This window comes from Carcharodon carcharias, chromosome 2 (genome assembly GCF_017639515.1).
Source record: "Carcharodon carcharias isolate sCarCar2 chromosome 2, sCarCar2.pri, whole genome shotgun sequence".
NCBI classification, from domain to species: domain Eukaryota; kingdom Metazoa; phylum Chordata; class Chondrichthyes; order Lamniformes; family Lamnidae; genus Carcharodon; species Carcharodon carcharias.
The window spans coordinates 57,513,192-57,536,299 of NC_054468.1; the positions used below are offsets into that span (position 1 = coordinate 57,513,192).

The 23,108-nt window shown below is 41.6% G+C and overlaps 1 protein-coding gene across 1 annotated transcript in view; it reads left to right on the plus strand.

The window, feature by feature from the left end:
* The window catches only part of zbbx (zinc finger, B-box domain containing), a 143,288-nt gene that overhangs the window by 24,115 nt on the left and 96,065 nt on the right, over positions 1 to 23,108 (plus strand). The window contains exons 7-8 of the mRNA XM_041205303.1: positions 9,941 to 10,036; positions 20,710 to 20,865. Coding sequence (XP_041061237.1) covers positions 9,941 to 10,036; positions 20,710 to 20,865 — 252 coding nt within the window. The remainder of the gene's footprint in view (positions 1 to 9,940; positions 10,037 to 20,709; positions 20,866 to 23,108) is intronic.

The following is a 23,108-nucleotide window of genomic DNA, read 5'->3' on the forward strand; positions in this document are numbered from 1 at the left end:
TGGACCAGGGTGTCCCGGAGGGAGCGATCCCTACGGAATGCCGATAAGGGGGGTGAAGGGAAGATGTGTTTGGTAGTGGCATCATGCTGGAGTTGGCGGAAATGGCGGAGGATGATCCTTTGAATGCGGAGGCTGGTGGGGTGATAAGTGAGGACAAGGGGGACCCTATCATGTTTCTGGGAGGGAGGAGAAGGAGTGAGGGCGGATGCGCGGGAGATGGGCCGGACACGGTTGAGGGCCCTGTCAACGACCGTGGGTGGAAAACCTCGGTTAAGGAAGAAGGAGGACATGTCAGAGGAACTGTTTTTGAATGTAGCATCATCGGAACAGATGCGACGGAGGCGAAGGAACTGAGAGAATGGGATGGAGTCCTTACAGGAAGTGGGGTGTGAGGAGCTGTAGTCGAGATAGCTGTGGGTGTCGGTGGGTTTGTAATGGATATTGGTGGACAGTCTATCACCAGAGATTGAGACAGAGAGGTCAAGGAAGGGAAGGGAAGTGTCAGAGATGGACCACGTGAAAATGATGGAGGGGTGGAGATTGGAAGCAAAATTAATAAATTTTTCCAAGTCCTGACGAGAGCATGAAGCAGCACCAAAGTAATCATCGATGTACCGGCGAAAGAGTTGTGGAAGGGGGCCGGAGTAGGACTGCAACAAGGAATGTTCCACATACCCCATAAAGAGACAGGCATAGCTGGGGCCCATGCGGGTACCCATAGCCGTATTGTCATCAAACCCGCTGACAAGGGTGGTGCTGTTGTTGTCTGGCGCACTGACCTCTACCACGCGGAGGCTGAGCGTCAACTCGCAGACACTTCCTCCTACCTCTCCCTGGACCATGACCCCACCACTGAACATCAAGCCACTGTTTCCAGGACTGTCACTGACCTCATCTCCTCTGGGGATCTCCCTCCCACAGCTTCCAACCTGATAGTTGCCCAACCTCGGACGGCCCGCTTCTATCTCCTACCCAAAATCCACAAACAGAACTGCCCCGGTAGACCGATCGTCTCAGCTTGCTCCTGCCCCACAGAACTCATTTCTCGTTATCTTGACTCCCTTCTCTCTCCCCTTGTCCAGTCCCTTCCCACCTACATCCGTGATTCCTCTGACACCTTACGTCACATCAACAATTTCCAGTTCCCTGGCCCCTACCGCTTCCTCTTCACCATGGACGTCCAATCCCTCTACACCTCCATCCCCCACCAGGATGGTCTGAGGGCCCTTAGCTTCTTCCTCGAACAGAGGCCCGAACAATCCCCATCCACCACTACTCTCCTCCGTCTGGCTGAACTTGTTCTCACGCTGAACAATTTCTCCTTCAACTCCTCTCACTTCCTCCAAATAAAAGGTGAGGCTATGGGTACCCGCATGGGCCCCAGCTATGCCTGTCTCTTTATGGGGTATGTGGAACATTCCTTGTTGCAGTCCTACTCCGGCCCCCTTCCACAACTCTTTCTCCGGTACATCGATGATTACTTTGGTGCTGCTTCATGCTCTCGTCAGGACTTGGAAAAATTTATTAATTTTGTTTCCAATCTCCACCCCTCCATCATTTTCACGTGGTCCATCTCTGACACTTCCCTTCCCTTCCTTGACCTCTCTGTCTCAATCTCTGGTGATAGACTGTCCACCAATATCCATTACAAACCCACCGACACCCACAGCTATCTCGACTACAGCTCCTCACACCCCACTTCCTGTAAGGACTCCATCCCATTCTCTCAGTTCCTTCGCCTCCGTCGCATCTGTTCCGATGATGCTACATTCAAAAACAGTTCCTCTGACATGTCCTCCTTCTTCCTTAACCGAGGTTTTCCACCCACGGTCGTTGACAGGGCCCTCAACCGTGTCCGGCCCATCTCCCGCGCATCCGCCCTCACTCCTTCTCCTCCCTCCCAGAAACATGATAGGGTCCCCCTTGTCCTCACTTATCACCCCACCAGCCTCCGCATTCAAAGGATCATCCTCCGCCATTTCCGCCAACTCCAGCATGATGCCACTACCAAACACATCTTCCCTTCACCCCCCTTATCGGCATTCCGTAGGGATCGCTCCCTCCGGGACACCCTGGTCCACTCCTCCATCACCCCCTACTCCTCAACCCCCTCCTATGGCACAACCCCTTGCCCACGCAAAAGATGCAACACCTGCCCCTTCACTTCCTCTCTCCTCACCGTCCAAGGACCCAAACACTCCTTTCAAGTGAAGCAGCATTTCACTTGCATTTCCCCCAACTTAGTCTACTGCATTCGTTGCTCCCAATGTGGTCTCCTCTACATTGGAGAGACCAAACGTAAACTGGGCGACCGCTTTGCAGAACACCTGCGGTCTGTCCGCAAGAATGACCCAAACCTCCCTGTCGCTTGCCATTTTAACACTCCACCCTGCTCTCTTGCCCACATGTCTGTCCTTGGCTTGCTGCATTGTTCCAGTGAAGCCCAACGCAAACTGGAGGAACAACACCTCATCTTCCGACTAGGGACTTTACAGCCTTCCGGACTGAATATTGAATTCAACAACTTTAGGTCGTGAGTCCCCTCCCCCATCCCCACCCCCTTTCTGTTTCCCCCTTCTTTTTTTTTCCCAATAAATTATAAAGATTTTCCTTTTCCCACCTATTTCCATTATATAAAATAAAAAAAAAACCCACTAGAGCTATACCTTGAGTGCCCTACCATCCATTCTTAATTAGCACATTCGTTTAGATAATATCACCAACTTTAACTTTAACACCTATGTGTTCTATTGTACTATTGTTGTTGACATCTTTTGATGATCTGCTTCTATCACTGCTTGTTTGTCGCTACAACCACACCAACCCCCTCCACCTCTCTGTCTCTCTATCTCTCCGCCCCCCACACACACACCTTAAACCAGCTTATATTTCAGCTCTTTCCTGGACTCGAACTCAAGTTCTGTCGAAGGGTCATGAGGACTCGAAACGTCAACTCTTTTCTTCTCCGCCGATGCTGCCAGACCTGCTGAGTTTTTCCAGGTAATTCTGTTTTTGTTTTGGATTTCCAGCATCCGCAGTTTTTTTGTTTTTTTCTCTGTTAAATGGATTGTTGACTTTGAACTAAAACTGCTTCCCCAGCCATATGAATAAGAAAAATTACTGTACTGATCTCATCTTTGATTAATAGAGCTACCCCACCTCCGTTTCCTTTCTTCCTAGCCTTCCAACATGTCAAACACCCATGAATATTCAGGTCCAGCCATGGTCACTTTACAACTGTCTCTGTAATGGCTATCATATCACACTCATTTATTTCTATTTGTGCTATCAGTTCATCCATCTTGTTACAAATGCTGCATGCAATCAGATAAGGAGCCCTTAATTTTGCCTTTTTACTATTTTTCCCTGCTGTGACCTTATTTGCTGGTTCACACTTATGTTTGTGCACAAGGTAGATTAAATGTATGTATAGAGCACCTTTCCCAGGTTTGTGTGCTACAAACCAATTATATAACTTATGCATTTGCCAATCTTGCTACCTCTATTACTGATCATAAATTGATACCTGTAGGGCAATGTCATTAAAGGTGACATATGAATTCGGTTTTATTCTGGGGCACCTCCCAATGTAAAAATTGGGGACAAGGCTGCCCCCACTTGACTGGCAAGCCCGTGGACATGTAATGGCTGTTGGGGTGTTAATTGGCCAAGGGAGGGACTTCCTCGCTACCTTAAGGGAGGAGACCCCACCTCTGAGAGCTGCCAGCTAATCAAAAGGCTGACAGCTCTCTGGTTCCCAGTAGCACCACCAGGAGCAATGGCCCCCTGCTGGGAGTCCCACAGTGAAATGAGCTCTGATGAAGTCAGAAACAAAAACAGAATTACCTGGAAAAACTCAGCAGGTCTGGCAGCATCGGCGGAGAAGAAAAGAGTTGACGTTTCGAGTCCTCATGACCCTTCGAGGGTCATGAGGACTCGAAACGTCAACTCTTTTCTTCTCCGCCGATGCTGCCAGACCTGCTGAGTTTTTCCAGGTAATTCTGTTTTTGTTTTGGATTTCCAGCATCCGCAGTTTTTTTGTTTTTATCTCTGATGAAGTCAGACTTGAAGGCAAATCTGGGGTCTCCCTGGGTCCAGATTGGCAAACCCTGGCAAAGGGTTTTGGAGACTGGGGTGGACAGTGTGGAGGGGTAGGAGGAATACCTTCCTTTTTTTGTAGTGGGGGACTTCCCGATTGGAACTGGGGCTCAAAAAGGTGGTACTTCAGCCTCACCTTTCCTGGACACAGCGCTGGCTTTCCTCCCTCTCCGCCTTGGTTAAAACCCCAGTGGTGGCAGGAGGAAACCCTTAAATTGATAAGTGAGCAGGCCACCCAGTGCCTTCCTGCTGATAAAATTTCAGCAGGGGTGGGTAGGTGCCACTGGCATTGTGCCTAATTTTAACATTTAAGCATGTTGTCGCCCAGAGCTATGGATCGTGATGGTAGGTGTGCCAACATTCTTTCCATCACACGGTTGGCATGGAATCTCATCTGCTTTCACTACCTGTCATTGGCCTGTGTGGAAAGGATTTGCAGGTTGACATTGAACTTACTTGGCCATGTTATAAACACACCTTCCTTGTTTGTCAAGACCTGGGTGGGACTCAGAACCCAGAGCTTCTGTCTCAGAGGCAGGGAAACTACCCAGTGTGCCACAAGACTTCCTATCTGCACTCCGGCATGTCTGATGGTGAGTACTTAGCCTGGATATTTCCAATGGAATACCATGATTTGTGCTTCTCCAATCGTGAAACGAGAATGAACTGCTGTGATGCTAGATCTTTGCCCACTTTTTTGTTCATACTATTTCTGGAATTATTTCTGGTGGTTGTGTAAATATTTGTCCAGTTTTAGGCTGTTCTGTGGAAATGAGGCAAATTATGAAATGTCGTCTTTCCGGTCTTTGATTACTTTTCTCACCTGTATGAATAGGCATTTCAGTTGCTGGATGATCTGAAAAAGGCAGATAAGAATTTAAAGAGTTTAACAGAGATTATTTTAGACTCATTTTGCAGTATTTTTACTTTTTTTTATCGTCAACTGCTTTCACATCTGTGCTTCTGCCATTTGCTATGAGGCTGCTATTTGCCTCCAACATCAGACATGGAATAATGTATTTTCCATTGGAAATTTCACTGCACCTTTGCTTTTCGGAAGAAGAGAACAACTGAGGGATGCCTGGGTTGTGTCATGATGACAGGAAACTGTGACTGAGATTTACCTACAACTTCACCTGCTAACCACAGACATATTGACGTGTTTCAAGAAGATTTGTTTTTAAAAAAAAATACAAGGAAAGACACTGATTAAAAAATGGTGGCCATGAGTTAGCTAATGTCTGTAAGTTAGTGGTCTGTAAGTTGACCATTTCTCTGGAAAGTTTTTACAGGAATTGCACTGCAAATTGGTTGCATGGAATTTCACACCTGGGGTGGGGGGTGGCAGTGTTGAGGTCCACTTCAAGCAGGGACCCACTTGAAAGGAATGCTTTAAAAATGCGCAGTGCTGGACTTTGATCAGATGTAATTCTATTAAGGCAATAGGAACTGCTAACCAGTCAGATACTCCTCAGACATTCAAAACCCCCTGTGGAAAATGAAATAATTCTGTCTCCTGTTGATTTCAATCTTGAAATGTGTCAAAGGTTTCGGAATTGAAAAGATCAAAAAATGGGATTACTTGGTCTGCGACAATGACTGCAAGACATGCTAATTGAATTCCTTTTCTGGGAATATAAAGACAAGAGTTTTAAAAACTGGTTCTGGCAAGCAGAATCAGAAGGAGGAGAAAGAAACATTGTAGTCATCTGAAAACACTGGAAAAAAGCAGTAAAGATATCTTTCTAGCTCTTAATCTACAAGAGTGTCTTCAACAAAGTGCAGACCTGAACCAAATCAATTCTGGAATTTTACAAGAAACCAATTAACTTCAAACGGCCATGACTTTCAACAATCTAGGCCTCAAAGGCAAACAAAGGACTTGATCGTAAGTTTTTTTTTAACATTTTATTCAACTCTAACTTTCTTACTTCTAGGGCAGGATTTTGTGCTTGGGGGCGGTAGGGATGCTGCCTGCGATGGGCTCCGCATCGCGATTTTACAATGGTGAGCCAATTAAGGCCCACCCAGCTTGGAATGCGAGCAGCAGCGCTCAGCTCTGCCTGTGCGGGCGGAGGGAGGAGGGCAAGTGGGCCTAGCACAATCTTTGCAGATGCACACGAAAGAGTGCTTCAGTTTCTCTGAGGTGTGGTGCTGCCTCCGGGAGATGAAGTGCTGTTTTAAAATAAAATAAAGGAAATGCAATTGTTATAAAACTCCCTCATGTGATTCTGTCTCTTGAGTTGGGACATGTTTTTAATTCAAAAATAAAGTTTTTATTTGATGTTTATTTGCTTTAGGAAACCTCATGCCACCTGCCTGCCAACCGTTAAGTTGGATGGGCAGTGTAAATTTGAATTTGATTGCCCTAATGGCCTTAATAGGCCTTTCAATTGTTGGAGTTGGCCGTGTGCTCGCTGAACGAAATATCATGAGACTACGTGATGATGTTAGGACGCTTGCTCAACGTCATCACGTATCATTGTGTGTGTGTGTCTTTATTTTTGTTGGATTTATTAACCAATAAACCTACTCTTTCTTTGACTCAAGAAAACCTGGTTTGAATTGCTCCTTATTGACACATTTGGAGTGGAACAGGCATTTACGAGGAAAATAAATGTTAAAGCCTTTGTTGTGACCAACTGAGAGGGCTGAATAAAAGGGGGGCCAACTCACTCCTCCTCACCCAGTTGTAACAGCTGGTCAGAGCTGGAGGCATATTTCCTCCAACTGCTGGTTGGTAATCCCCACACCAGTCTATATTGTTACGAGAATGCGCTTTTTAAAGATGCAGTTTCTATTTCTTTTTCCTCTGCCTGGGTTTAAAAAAACACTGGGACAATCACTACAGACAATGGAAAACTGTCCAGACTGTGGCAGTCCACACAATCTCATTCCACAAAGTGCGATGAAAAAAATAGACACAACACTTTTTGGGGATGTGAAAGACCCCATTCCCTTATTGGTTTCACACCATCCTGAGACTTTTCAAATGTTTCTCAGATAAGACATCAAAATGTAATTACCTGTTCTGAAACAATAACTGCAGCAGACATGAACTAATAGAATTTCTCTGGACTATACAACTAGCAAGATATTTTTAGGGGCTGCTAACCAAGAAGGAGAGAGAGAGAACAAAAGACAATGCTGGACTGAATGCAGGTCTAAAGCTATGTGCCCCCTTGTTCTCGCTCTCTGAAGTATTGCGCTTGGCTTTGCAAAGTAACCCTCCTGAGAAGAGAAATCTACTGCGAAACTGAGAGCTTTGAGAATAAAATGTGGTAATCTGCTCCGTACAACTACATACAGGAAAACTGAACAAAATGGCCACAACATAGAAACATAGATTTGAGACCAGCCAAGAAACAGCTAACTGTATACTCCTGTTTTTCTGTTATGAACTGTAAAAATCATATAAGCCTATGCTCTTACTGTACGTGTGTGTGTGTACGTGTGTGTGTGTGTACGAATGCGTGTGACTTTTTTAAATTTGGGAAGTAGTTTCAATAAATTTGTTTTTCTGTTTAACCTAAGAAAACCTGTTTGACTAATTCTTTACAATCTGAGAGCATAAATAGTGGGACTCCTACAGAATTGGCAAAGCCCATTCTCTCTCAATTCACACAAAAACCCTGTTACGGTCAAACTTCGAGTGAGAGAATAGGGGGTAATTTCATACCTTATGTGGTTGTAACACTACAAAGACTATTTGCATTTGTTAGAGGAAGAATGCTTGTAGTAGCATTACTTTACAAAGGAAGCTTGTTGCTAAGTTATGCCACAGGCTGCACCAGGACCTGTAGCCCACTGCCAGTACAGACATCATGCTGCTGTTGTGTTTGACACAACCACAAGTTCCATCCCTTTACAATCAATTTCTGCTGTCAGTGCTTGTGTCAACATAGGCCTTCCTTCTCTATCTCCTTTCAACATGTCCATTGCTGTATGTGTAAATGTGGGAGCTTTCTGTTCTCCTACAGACCAGCCAGATATTCCTTATCATGGACTCTGTTGCAGAAAGGAAAAAGAACTAGCATTTAAGTAGTAGCTTTAATGACATCAGGATGTTCCAAAGCCTGTCACAGACAATTAAAATTTTTGAATTGTCACCACCATTGGAAAATGTGCCAATCAGTTTCTGCACAGCAAGATTCCACACATTCTGCAATAAGATGTGACCAGATAATTTACTGATGCTGGTTAGGTGATAAAGATTTTCCAGAACAGCAGTAGAACTCTCCCTGCCCTTCAAATAGTGCTATTGATTTTTACCCCCGTTTGGGAGGATGGTGTAACATCTCTTCTGAAAGACAGTGCCTCCAATAATGCAGTTCTCCCTCAATATGGCAAAGAAGTGTCAGCCTGAATTATGTGTTCAAGTCATGATGTGGTGCCTAAATCCCACACCCTTTTGACTCAGGCAAGAGTGCTACAACTGAGCTAAATCTGGCATTATGATAATGCATACTCCTTTAAAACTGCTTCAATCCTTTATATCCTCATGTAGTACACTATTTTGCATCCCAGTGGGAGTTTCTTGTTCAAAATCTTGTAATAATACTCTACATTCTATAATAGGGTTAGTGCTTATAATGTTTGGGTATGCATCACATACCTGTCCAGCTGATATCAGACTGAGAAGTTCTTGTCTGACATTGCCCAAAATTTCATGAAAACTTGTGCTTAAACATTGGTGTAAGTACATAATTATGCAGATTTTTTTAGCATAAACCATAATGAAATTCTGACTAGTGACTTGAACACAATTTTATCTTGTCAGAATGGCCCCATTTTTGTTTATGTCAAGTTTCAGTCATCTGCACAATATCCTTTGCTACTCAGGCAAAAATGCAGCTCACTCAAATTTCCAGAATTTATTCCAGTTCTGAGCAGGCTGTCATTTTGCAGCTAAACTTTTAGGCTCATCTTTGAAAGTATATTTATGGCATCAACATTATTTGCATTAAAATTTAAAAACTTCTTTTGTGTTTTCTAAAATGTGCGTGTAATGTACATAAATGGTGTTAGTTTGATTTTTTTCAAACTTTAATTTTCATGCATGAAGAGGAATTTAAAAAAAAGAAACATTGCATAAGTTTGCAGCATTCCCTGGGTCATGAAATCACTTGTTTTACAGTCTATTTTGTTTCAAAATATGGTAATGAGGTTCTTAGGGAATGTAACCTGCCAATGGGGAGATGGGCAGAATTTTCAGTGTAATTTGCCCATTATCCTGTTTCAGAATTTTGATACCTGCCTATTCAAGGCAGAATTTCTTAACATTTCATCTGATTCATTGTAGTTTGTATCTTTTTATGCAGCAGTTAAGAACGGTATTTTTGCAGCTTCTTTGCTTAAGAGATTGTATTTGTTCTGCAAAGCATTCTACTGAGTGCAGATAATTTTATGTTCTCATAGTGTTACTTGTATATTTTAATGTTTTCCTCAGTGCTGTTGCTTTAGCTTGATGTTTTTCAAAAATCAATGTGTATAAGAGCTAATTTTATGAAACTGCTGTTAGGGAGAAGCCTTGCCTGCTGGGAATGCACATCATGAAATCACATGTATTTACCATAATTTTCTATCCATTCCGTATAATGTGTGGAAAATCATGAGCGTGCTTGTGATTCCCAATATGTGCTCCCAGTAATTTAAAGGTCCCCACTGGGAGCTTGATTTTGTAAACCAGCCCTAAAGCAGCTAAATTTCATTTGATTTTTGACTGCATCTGTGCTTTAAAGATAACTATATATATGTTTGGAGACAGAGAAATGTCTCTGATTTAAAAGACAATGTGCATTTCAGCTAGTTTCACCTTAAAATGTTTCTATACTTTCCAAAGGTTTGTGTGGAATGTGGAGAGGATTACTGTTCTAGCTGCTTTGCTAAATTCCATCAAAAGGGGGCACTGAAGCTTCACAGATTTTCTCCTTTTCAGGTATAGACAAATCTTCTGTTACATATTTTCAAAACATGGTGATGTTATTTACGTGTGTTGTAACTTAGAGTTTTTAAATTGTAAATTTTACCTGAATTTAAGGTAGCAACTAATCATTCCAAGGTTGATAACTTTTCAATATATTATTTTTGACTCTGCTTTCCGAAAGAAACCCACAAACTGCGATTATCATTGCACAATCTAGCTGATTTACTGTCAATAAATGAATGGTCAACAATCATGCCCACTGTTTTAGCTTACATTTGAAGGTATGCTTAACTTTGTACTTGAAGACGGGGACACAAACATATACAGACACGTGCACGCAAATGCACACGCACGTTGATCGAAGATAACATACCACTGATGAACAAGACCTAACTGATCACCTCTTTTGAAAAGGTCTGCTGAATTCGAACTTTGTATTGAAGTCAATGGAACAGAAAATCAAGCAGGTTGTATGATGGGTGGTATATCCGGTACCGCCCATTTTATGCCTCTGCTAAAAGTTAAAATTAACCTCCAATGAGTCAAGGTCAAATATTGTCTTCAGGTTAACTGTAATTAGAAGACAGAGGATATTGGACTAGGGCACATAGTGTATCTTTTGAAAATAAGTAAATGCCATGTTTGTACTACTTGATCAACTTTTCTTCTTTAATTTCACCTATTTGAATGCATTGTAAAGGATGTTAGGAAAAGTAGTTATTTTCCCTCTTTGTTCTCCCCATTGCACAGAAACCTCAGTAGGATTAGCATTAAGATCATCCAATGGAGGCCATTTTGTGCTTCTTTTAAAACAAAAAGCACATATTGCAATCCTGAGATTCCAAAACAAAGCATAGGAGAATTGGGTTCTGATGGGTCTGTAACTGAAATGTTAACTGATGGTGCCTGGTCAGCTGTCTGTCTCCAGCATTTACTGTTTTTGCTACCAAGGTTTTCCCCTGCTGCATCTTTTTCCTCATATTCTGCTTTTGCCTGCAGAAAAGCTTGTTCCACCTTCCTGGTAGCTTGAGCAAGTGCTGGTAAACTACTCTACTTTTAATGATTTTGCTGTGAGCAAAGGCCCAACTGAGTTCACAGTAACATTTCTAAATATGCACTCCAATTTTATTTTCTAACTAATCAATTCCTTTAGGCTTTGCTTAAAAGAAGTTGGAAGATATAAATTACGTTTGGCTTGTAATACTCCAAACTCAGTTCCCTAGCTATTGACTCCATTCCTCTCCCTAGCAACAGTTTGAGATCAAGCCAGTCTGTTTGCTACATTACCTTCGTGTCACATTTGTTCCCATGATGAGCTTCTGACCTCGTATAGACGCTATCAGTAAGACTGCTTATTTCTACCTGGGTAACGTTGCCAGACGTTGTCCCTGTCTCAGCCCCTCGTTCATGGCTTTATTACCTCTGGACTTGACTATCCCAATGCACTCCTGGCCAGTGTGTCTCATTCTACCAAATGAAAACCTTGAGATCATTCAAAACTCAGTTGCCCGTATCTTAACTTGCAGCAAGTCCTGTTCCACTACCACCCCTGCGCTCGTTGGCTTGCATTAGTTCCCGGTCAAGCAGTGTCTTGACTTTAAAATTCTCATCCTTGATTTCAAATCTGTCCATGGCCTGCTCCTCCCTATCCCTGTGATCACTTCCAGCCCCGCAACCCTCTGAGATATCTGTGTTCCTCCAATACTCGCCCCTTGAATATACCCGATTTTAATTGCTCCACTATTGGTAGATGTGCCTTCAGTTACCTAAGCCCCAAGCTCTGGAATTCCCTCCCTACACCTCTCTCTCTCTCTCTACCTTGCTTTCCTCCTTTAGACACTTCTTAAAATCTACCTCTTTGACCAAGCTTTTGGTCATCTGACCCAATGTTTCCTTATGTGGCTCGGCGTCATGATTTGTATTCTAATGCCCTTGTAAAGCGCCTTGGGACATTTCATTTCGTGGAAGGTACTGTATGTGGAAAGTTGGAATGCTTCCTGTGGCATAGATGACCACATATGCAGGAAGTGGCACCAGCTGCAGAAACTTTAGCTCTGGGTTTCAGAACTCGCACAATGGCTGGAGTCACTCTGGTGTATCTGCGAAGCTGAAAACTGCGTGGATAGTACATTTAGGAAGGTAGTCAGACTGCAGGTTAAGAGAGTACAGCTAAAAAGATGATGAGTCATCGCTAGTCAATCTAGGAGGACCTGGCAAGTAGTGCAGGAGCCCCCTGAGTCCACCTTGCTCACTAACCAGTCTCCAGTTTTGAATACTGTGGAGACGATGGTTCCTCAGAGGAGTGCAGCCCAAAGTTAGGTCCATGATACCATGGGTGGCTCAACTGTGCAGGAGGGGAGGAAGAAGAGTGGAAGAGCAATAGTGGTAGGGTGTTGAATATTTAGGGGAACAGGCAGGCATTTCTGCAGCCGTTCATGTGACTCCAGGATGGTATGTTGCTATTCTGGTGCCAGGGGCAAGGAAGTCATTGAGTGGCTGCTGGACATCCTTATGGGGGAGGATAAGAGGTTGTGGTCCACACCGGTACCAATGACATAGGTAGAAAGAGGGACGAGGTCCTGAAAGCATATTTGAGAGCTAGGAAAAAGATTTAAAAAGCAGGACTTCAAAGGCAGTAAACTCAGGATTACTCCCAGTGTCATGTGCTTGTGAGTACAGAAATAGGAAGATGCAGCAAATGAATGTATGGCTGGAGGGATGGTGCAGGAGGGAGGGCTTTAGGTTTCTGAGGTACTGGGACCAGTTCTGGAGCAGATGGAACCTGTACAAGGTGGACATATTATGCCTTAGCAGGACTGGGACCAGTATCCTCACTGGGAGATATGCTGGTACAGCTGTGGAGGATTTAAGCTAGCTTGGCAGGGGGATGGGAACCAGAGAGGGATTTCGGATAAGAGAAAAGTGAAGCTGGTAATGTAGGAGGAAAAGTAGTAAGCAAAACTGGAAGGCAGCAGAAACAAAGGCCAGCGTCAATAGGATCAAAATACAGAAAATTGTTAAGGCAAAATTAAAGGCACTCTGCTGCAAATGCTGCATGCATTCAGGTAATGTAGATGTATTAATGGCACAAATGGAAGTAAATGGGTATGATCTAATTGTCATTACAAAGGCATGGCTGCATGGCGACCAAGGCTGGGGAGTGGATGTTCAAGGGTATTCAACATTTAGGACGGATAGGCAAAAAGGGAAAGGAGGTGGGGTAGCTCTGTTAATAAAGAATGAAATCAGTACACTAGTGGAGAAGATCTTGGATCAGAAAATCAAGATGTAGAATCAGTTTGGGTGGAGCTAAGAAACAGCAAGGGGCAGCAAACATTGGTGGTAGTTATATGCAGATCACCAAACAGTAGTGGTAATGTATGGCAAAGTATAAATCAGGAAATTAGAGGTGCATGTAACAAGGGTAATACAGTAATCATTGGGGACTTCAATCTTTATATGGACTGGATAAACCAAATTAGCACTAACGCTGTATGCAAGATGTTTTTCTAGAACAGTTTGTTGAGGAACCAACTAGGGAACAGCCTATTTTAGATCTTGTATTGTACAATGAGAAAGGGCTAATTAATAATCTTGTTCTAAAGGACCCTTTAGGAATGAGTGACCATAATATGATTTTACATTAAGTTTGAAGGTGATGTAGTTCATTCCGAAACAAGGATCTTAAATTTAAACAATTGAAACTATGAGGGGCAAGTTGTCTGTGGTAGATTGGGAAACTACATTCTACTGTGGTAGACAGGCAATGGCAAGCATTTAAAGAATTATAAATAGATTTGCAACAAATATATATTTCTTTGAGGCAAAAAACCAACAGTAAAAGTAATCTGATGAACAAGAGTAATTAAAGACTGTATTTGATCAAAGGAAGAGGCTTATAAAGTTTCCAAAAACTTTTTAGCATTCAGCAAAAGAGGATCAAGAAACTGATACAGAGAGAAAATAGAATGTGAGAGTAAACTAGTGAAAAACATAAAAACAGACTGTAAAAGCCTTTGTAGGTTTTTTTATTTGTTCATGGGATGTGGGCGTTGCTGGCTGGGCCAGCATTTCACCACCAAACAGTAGTGGTAATGAATGGCAAGGTATAAATCAGGAAATTAGAGGGCATTTATTGTCCTTCCCTAATTGCCCTTAAAAAGGCAATGGTGAGTTGCCTTCTTGAACTGCTGCAGTCCATGTGCTGTAGCTACAGCCACAGTGCTGTTAGGGAGGGAGTTCCAGGATTTTGACCCAAAAAGGAAAAGATTAGCGCAGGCAGATGTGGGCCCAATGCAGGCAGAGACAGGAGTATTTATAATGGGGAATAGGGAAATGTCAGATAAGGCAAACAAATACTTTGTGTCTGTCTTCAAAGAGGAAGATAAAAAAAAGCCTTCCAAAAATACTAGAGTACCAAGGGTCTAAAGGGAATGAGGAACTGAAAGAAACTAGTATTATTAAATAAGTAGTATTGGAGAAACTAATGGGACTGAAAGTTGATAAATCCCCTGGACCTGATAATGTACATCCTGGAGTGTTGAAAGAGGTGACTAGAGAGATAATGTATGAATTGGTGACCATTTTCCAAAATTCTTAGATTCCGGAAAGGTTCCTGAATATTGGAAGGCAGAAAATGTAACCCCGCTGTTTAAGAATGGAGGAAAAGAGAGAAGACAGGGAACTACAGACCTGTTAGCTTGACATCAGTATAGGGAAAATGCTAAAATCTATAATAAAGGATGCGATAACTGCACACTTGGAAAACAATGGTAGGATTGGGCAGAGTCAACATGGATTTATGAAAAGGAAATCATGTTTGACAAACCTGTTGGAGCGTTGTGAGGGTGTAAATAGCAGAACAGATAAGGGGGATGTGGATGTATTTGGATTTTTAGAAAGTTTTGGACAAGGTCCTACAACAAGAGGTTCGTTAGTAAAATTAGAGCACATGGCAATACACTGGCAAGGTTTGAGAACGGGCAGAAAACAGTAGGAATAAATGGGTTATTTCTCAGGTTGGCAGGCTATGACTATTGGGGTATCACAGGATCAGTGCTTGGACCTCAGCTATTCACAATCTATATCAATGATTTGGTTCTGGGGACCAAATGTAATGTTTCCAAGTTTGTTGATGACACAAAACTAGGTAGAAATGAGTTGTGAGGAGGATGCAAACAGGCTTCAAGGGGATTTAGACAGGCTAAGTGAATGGGCAGGAATATGGCAGTTGGAATATCATATAAAAAAATGTGAAGTTAACCACTTTGGTAGGAAAAACAGAAATGCAGAGTATTTTTTAAATGGTGAGAGATTGGAAAGTGTTGATGTCCAAAAAGACCTGGATGTCCTTGTTCATAGCCAGGATTTTCCCTTTGGTGAGCAGGGGACAGGGCCCGCTTTCCGATGCGTAAAATGACGCGCAGTGACGTTGGGCGGAACTCCCGACATCACTGCGCCCCATTTAAATTTTCAGGTAGGCGGAGGCTCAGCTAAATCTGCTGTGCACCCGCCGACCTATTAATGGCCAATTAAGGCCTTTGACAGTCATTAAAGTAATTAATGGACCTGCCCGTCCAACCTTAAGGTTGGCAGGCAGGCCAGGAGCCCTGGCGGGCATTAGAAAAAGCATGAAACCTCATCCACGGGCGGGATGAGGTTTCATGTAGGTTTTTAAAAATTTAATTAAAGTGGTTTTAAAAGTTATGGACATGTCCCAACTCATGACAGTGTCACATGGGGGAACATGTCAAGGAATTTTTTTTCTATTTTTAATATTTTTTTTATTGTACAGCTGATCTCCCTGAGGCAGCACTTTGCCTCATGGAGATGAGTGTGCTCTTTCGTGTGCATGCGCGAAAGTCGCACACTCTGGTTTAGGGATTCCCCCCCCCCCCACACATGGAGTGCATAGCGCTTCCATGCGGACGTCACTCTGGGCGGACCTTAATTAGCCCGCCCATGTAAAATGGCGGTGTGCAACTGATTGGGGGCACCGGTCGGAGGTGCGCCTCCGCATGCCCGCTCTTCAACATCCCCCCCCACCGATGCGGGGAGAATTCTGCCCCATGAGTCATTGAAAGCTAGCACACAGGTGCAGCAAGCAGTTTTGCAAGACGACTTGAGTACAGGGGTAAAGAAGTTTTCACTGCAATTATATAGAGCCTTGGAGAGACTGCACTTGGAGTATTGCATACAGTTGTGGCCTGCTTACCTAAAGAAGGATATACTTGTCATAGAGGGAATGCAACGCAGATTCACCAGACTGATTCTTGGGATGGCAGGATTATCCTATGAGAAGAGATTGAGGAGACTGGACCTGTATTCTCTAGAGTTTAGAAGAATGAGAGGTGATCTAATTGAAATGTTCAGAATTCTTATACAGCTTGACAAGGTAGATGCAAGAAGGATGTTTCTCCTGGCTGGAGGTCTAGAACCAGAGGACACAGCTTCAAAATAAGAGTTAGGCCATTTAGAACTGAGATGAGGAGGAATTTCTTCACTTGGATGATGGTGAACCTTTGGAATTTTGTACCCCAGCAGGCTGTGGAGTCTCAGGAATTGAGTATATTCAAGACAGAGATCAATAGGTTTCTGGATACTAAAGATATCAAGGGATATGGGGACAGTGTGGGAAAATGGTGTTGAGGTAGAAAATCAGCCCTGATCTAATTGATGGCGGAGCAGGCTTGAGGGGCTAAATGGCATACTGCTGATTCTATGTCCGATGTTCCTATAGGTTGTTGTATCTGGGTTTTTCTGCTACTTTTTTGTGTTCCTGTTTTGCTTTGTTCAATTCTTCTTGTATCGCTTTTTCTTTCTTTCTTGTTTTTATGTTGTTTTTATAATACTTTTGTGTGTCAGTTGATGAGTGGGTGACTGTGAATGGGCCTCTGAGGGACACATGATTTTTATTTTGGTGCTAGGAAAGGAAACTGTGGATGGCTATATGGTGGGTATAGGGCTTGAAGGGAGCGAAGACATATAGCCTTGGTATAGACCTGGTGGACATGAGGGCCATTGTTGATTTAGGCAGTGTTTTTGATCTCTTTTGTGGTTGGGATCTTTAGGTTGATTTTGAGCTGTGGCTAGTGGGAGATAGGTGAGGGCCACCCCTTTGAGTTTTACCGAAGTAGGAGTAATAGTCCAACAAACTTCACTTTTTAAAGAATGATAAGTGCTCCCAAACGTGTTAAATTTTGTTTACTCCTACCAGAGGAATGACACATCAGAAGCATTATAACACAAGCACCAAACTCCTTTTGCAGATTAATTACAGTTAAAACAGTTAGGTATGCAGTTAAAATATTTAGGTGAAGTCAGATAGCATTAGGCCAATTGGGAGGACAGAATTGTGTATGAAGTTTCCATATACTTGAAGTACTGGCAGTGGATCATAGGAGTTACTAGAGGGAATTAATTTAAAATGTATTTAATCTATTAATGATTATAGAGAATATTTATGTGGATTTTATTCTAGTATAGGTGACCTCAGACTTGTGCTTTAATCAGCTCTCACCTGTAGAGATTTCTGAGATGTTAATTATAGGTGAAATTTCGTGTTTTTCTTTTATACTATGACTGTTCGTATTATTTCCCACTCACTTGTACCATAAATAGAAACCCCTATTCCAGCATAAACTGTGGGAACATTTTATTGTGGCTGTAATATGTATGACTTTTTTTTTACTTTATGCATGAAAGTTAAGTGTTGAGGAAGAAACTGCTATCCGTTTCAGTCACAAATGGAAGCATCATGTATTTTCAAATCAAGAGAGTATTTAAGTCTGCATATGGCTAATAGTTGTGTGCTCTGCGTATGTTGTATTTAATTAAAATGCAGCAACTGTTATACACATACAAATTTAAAACTTGCAGCAGTGATTTATAATGCAGATGCAACAAACTATTTTACTGCAGGGTATAATTCGTCGGTATGCAACTTGCTTAATATTTTATTTTTCATGCTAACAGCTTCTATTTTATTATAGCAGTATTGGTGAACATTAGAGAAATCAATGAAATTAATTTACTATTCTTAAATTTTCTGTGACTTATTCTCTTGCTCTGTGTTTCACTCAGTGTTTTAGTTATGCACTGACTGCAAATAGAATAGCTTAACTAATTGGGCTGAATCTTCCTCTGGGCTTGAGGAAACCTGACCGCAGTTCATGGCTCTCAAACTGCACACCCAACCCATGTGTAACCTCACATGCCACTTTTTTGTCTTTTCACACGGGTTGGGTTTGCAGAGCAGTTTGCGAGCCAATCTGGAATGTGTGAGGCACTTGAGTGCAGAGGCAGGCCAGTTAGAATGCCAGCTTCCATTATGAAACATGGTTTCCAGCTCCCACGATGTTTAAAGGCCCCATAAACCTCACTGCTCACCCTCATGCCCCAGCAGATCATCCATGCTACCTCCACACCCCCATGTATTCTCCATACCCCTCAGATAATCCATGCCACTTATATGTCTCCCCATTTATCCTCCAGTCACCCACACTTTGCACTATGTACAGTCTTCAGATTCTATGTAATATCAATGGAAAATATTTTACATATCTTAGGAAAGAAATAAACCTCTAACCATCTAGTAAAAACCTCCATATCTCTGATCCTGAGAAAAAATGCATTCTGCCTTGTGAGGGTGGGGGGGTGGATGAAGGGGGGGGACCTTGTAATATTTGTAATTCTAGAAACTTAAACTGCATCAAAGGGACAATCTGTTATTATAACTTGTTGAAATTGTCATTCATTCTCATGAATGGAACACTTCCTGTGCTGAAACCCATTAGCCCTTGAAACTCAGCCAAGCATTGATAATGAATGGCCACAGCTGTCCAAACAATGGACTCCTCTCTGGGAAGGAAGGAACAACAGGTCCTCCTTTCAATTTCAAAGCAGAATGCCTGTCAATCAATGTAAGGGAGCAGGTGGTGTCAAAACCAGGTTTTGTTTATCAGCCAGAGCCATTTAAATGATGGTAGAAAAGATGATGGCACAGGCTGACAGAGCATTTTGTAACATTTTTCACTGCATTATGCATTCTCCATTGGAAAGCACTGTCATGCATGTAACAAAAACACAAGTGTCAATTTACTTCTGCCGGATGGATCCCTATGATGAATCACTGCATTAAAACACATCTACATTGCAATACAGCACCTAATAGTGACATTTGAAGGTGTGAGAAAACACTTAACTTTCAGAATGTCCCCCACAGCTCAGCAGACTTTCCATTTTCTTTACACACTCTTAAACCTGGCATGCTTTTAATGGACTTTGAAAACCCCACACCATCAGATGAAAATGGTGTGCAAGAGGAAATCTGATTTTTGTCCCCCTTAAAAATGGGGAACATGACCTCCAGCAGGGGCAGGTGTGCGTTTTGCACACTAGGCATTGCCTACCTGCAGAAAGGAAAATAATGCGGGGTCGAGAATGCAGAGGAAAATCTGATATCCTCCAAGAAAAACAAAGTGTGAATATTTGCACACCAAAATATACCTCTGCACCCATATGAAAATTCAGCCCATTAACTCCATTCAAAATGCAATTTCAATGCCAAAGACCATTACTTTTTACCACTAGACCAAGATAATATATGTAGCCCAAGATTCAACTTTTTTGCTTGTTTTCAAGTGAATGCTCCAAAAAGGCCATAACCATGCCATTGGAATTCAGGTACAGTACCAAAATAATGGTGCAGAAGCTGGTCAGTGCCACCTTGTGGTTCTAAAGGGTATTAGAATTTCTACTGTAAGGAATTCTGCACCTAAGGAATTCTGTTCATTACGCAATGGGAAAGTAAAAAACTGCTTTTGTTCCTATAGACAAGAGTGAAGGGTTATGGGGACAGGCAGCAAAGTAGTCTTGAGACCACAATCAGATCAGCCAAGCACTTATTGAATGTCAGGGCAGGCAAGAAGGACCAAATGGCCTACCCCTAAATCTTATGTTCCTTTCCTTTTGGAGAGGGAAGGAAATGCAGCAGAGTTTGAAAGTGCATAGGTAGCTCATATGGAGAAGAACATCATTGTCATGTTTATGCCCTGTTTCATTTTGTACTCTATATGTGACAGTATAATAATAACAGAAAGCATCATACATTCTTTTTGAAAGGCACAAAGAGGGCACTGTGGTAATGATAATTGATTGGGTAGATCAACAAAATAATTATTACTTCAATTTTCTTGGACGTCTGTTTTGTGACCAAAATATTTTATCTGGTGAATAATTTTACACACACTAAGCCTAAATTTTCTTTTCAATTTAGCTTTCCCTTCCTTGATAATGAAGCTCAAAATATGTTTACTTTCAGTGATGTTTTGTTAATCTTGCCTGGAGCACATGGAATGAAGCAAACGTTGAAGGGTGCAGTATAGTTATTTATCTTGTACCGCTCCAAGTTATCTTTTATTGCAAAGAGCAACATTAACTTCATGTAGAGATTTTCAGTCACAAGATCTATTGTGTTGCACTGGTTTTGGGTCATTTTGTTCTATCATGTTTACAAATGTTCTTTGGAGAGCTGTTGGAATATTTGTGAGGAATAACTGAATAATAAATGACTTTAAAATCTAAGCGGGAATGATAATCTAACATGGCCCTTATTAAACTGCCTCTTTTTAAAAATAAATAAATTTCCTATTTAACAATGTCATCCATTTTTACAATATTTTCAGGCTGAGGAACATACATCGAGCAATTCATTGCATTTAGTCAACCAATTTAAAAAACAAATTGAACCTGATGACCCACCTGTTAATACTCAGCAGCTTCTGAAGAAACAGCTTTCAGTGAGAAAAGCTTCATCTCAAAGGGGCAAACAACATGCTGAGGTAAGTTATTGTTTGAAATTAAAATTTTAGCCATGTAAGGGCCACAGTTTAATTTGGTGCATATTTGCATTTCTGTTAATTAGAACCCAGATTTATATAGTAAGCATCAGATTTAGTAATTGGTACAAATTACCAACAAGATACATGTCAAACCAGAAAACTGAACCTAAGACTTACAATGAAAGTGCAGTGGGACATTGTCTTATAATTTGAACTGTTTGCAAAAGCAACATTCCTTTATTTTGTTTTGAAGGAAATGGAAATGTAAATATCTGAAGGGTGATACCAGCCCAAAGGTGAAAAGGCCCAAGAGTTATTTTCTGTGGGAGTGTGGGTTGGGAGGGGAAGAACAAGTAGCCTCCAGCAATTTTAATTTTTGACAATTTATATGGTTTATTTTCCAGTTTTAGAATTTGCGTGGGCATTGCTAAAGTTTCATTTAAGATGGGACTTTGTGCCATTTTCTTAAAAATAACTCTGACATTTGGGAATTAATGATCTTTATATTTTAAAACTTCTGTTGCCCAGTAGCAGCATCTTTTGCTGAGAAATGTTTTAATCTATTTTCTGTAATAGAGTATTTTAACTCAATCCCATAATCTAATTTCAGTTGGCGTTTAAGGCAGCACATTTATAAATTCTAACTGCTGAAGGGAGATATGCTCTCCAGGAAAATGTCGATGTTTTACTTCAAATGGGTGCATTCATATTAATTTTAAACACTTATATTGTACAGGTCTTGATTTTTTAAAAGATATAAGTAAAGCTTTAGGTTGTCAATAGAAAGACGAGACCAAGCCTTTATACCTTAAAAGGTCACCCTTTCTCACATCCCTCGTCCCCCCACATAATCACAGAAGCAATTTATATACCCTCCAAAACTACCATATCTGACTTCTGCAAAAGCTTCTTCAACAATTGCACTTCTTTTCCACAACCAGACCAAGTTAGATTCACTGTATCGCATCTAACCACCACTTCTCCCCCTCTCCCACACTCTCTTTTCCACATTCTGGCTTTCCTTTTTTAACTTTGTTTCTCTTTCCTGCCACCTCATAGTGAGTGACCCCTATTGTTTTGTGGCATTCACTTCCTTTTCTATACTAAAGTAGCATAAATTGAATACTTGCCCGCCCAACATCAGCAACTTGGATTTAATAGCACATTGAATGTTTTGTAATGTCCCAGGGTACTTTACAGGAACCTTATCGTATAGCCATGTAAAGAGATATTTGGATACGTGCCCAAAAGCTTGACTAAAGATTGATTTAAAGTAGGAGAGACAGTGACAGAGGGAATTCCAGAGCTTTAATCCTAGGCATTTGAACACATGACCACCTATTTCTAGTGAATGCCAGATCTGTGCAGCAGATTCTGGGATTAAACACTGATTTCACCAACAGAGACTGAGACTGCTTTCCTAAAACCTTTTCCCCTCCCTTTCTCAGAGTGCTGCTTCTGGTTTATTAGTCCCTTACAGCACAAATCCTGCCTTCACATTTCCTCGGCATAAGTGTGCTCCTGCCTTTTCCCTTCTCCCCACCCATTAAAGTACTTCTTCTGACTTCTCTCCCTTTCTCATAAGAATTTCTGCTCAGTGTGCAGTGCCATCAATAACCAAGCAGGAGGAGATAGGAGTTTGGGGGAAGAGCCTCCATATGTGCTGTTTTTACCATCTTCCATGCTTTTCTTTGCTAATTGTCTGTATCAAACATGCACTGTTGGTAAGTATTTGTTTAAAATTTTAAGCATTTGATATAGCAGGAATTGATTTACCACCATCCCCCACATGTTAGCTGGAGAATTGAAGATCTTATTGTGATTTCTAATGACATCTGTGAGGAGGGTTTGCAAAATTTAAAAAAACACTTCAAAGACTTTGAATCAAATTTGCTGATATCAATATATTGTTTGAATCTTCTCACACTTGGAGAATAAGTTACTAATGACTCAAAACTGTTTTTGACATTTATATGACTTTGATTAAAATCCAGATGAATCATGCCAGAATATAAATTGAATCTTGTACTCTACATACTGACATGAACGATGAGTACAACATAATAAGTTAAAGCTTTATAGCCCATGTATGTAGAGTTTGTTAGACTAGCCCTTAAAGTTCTCTTAGTAATTGTTGATAATACAGCAGGAACAACTTGTATTTATATAGCATTTTAACATAATAGAACATCACAAGGTGCTTCATTGGTGCAATATAAAATTAAATTTGACACCATGCCACA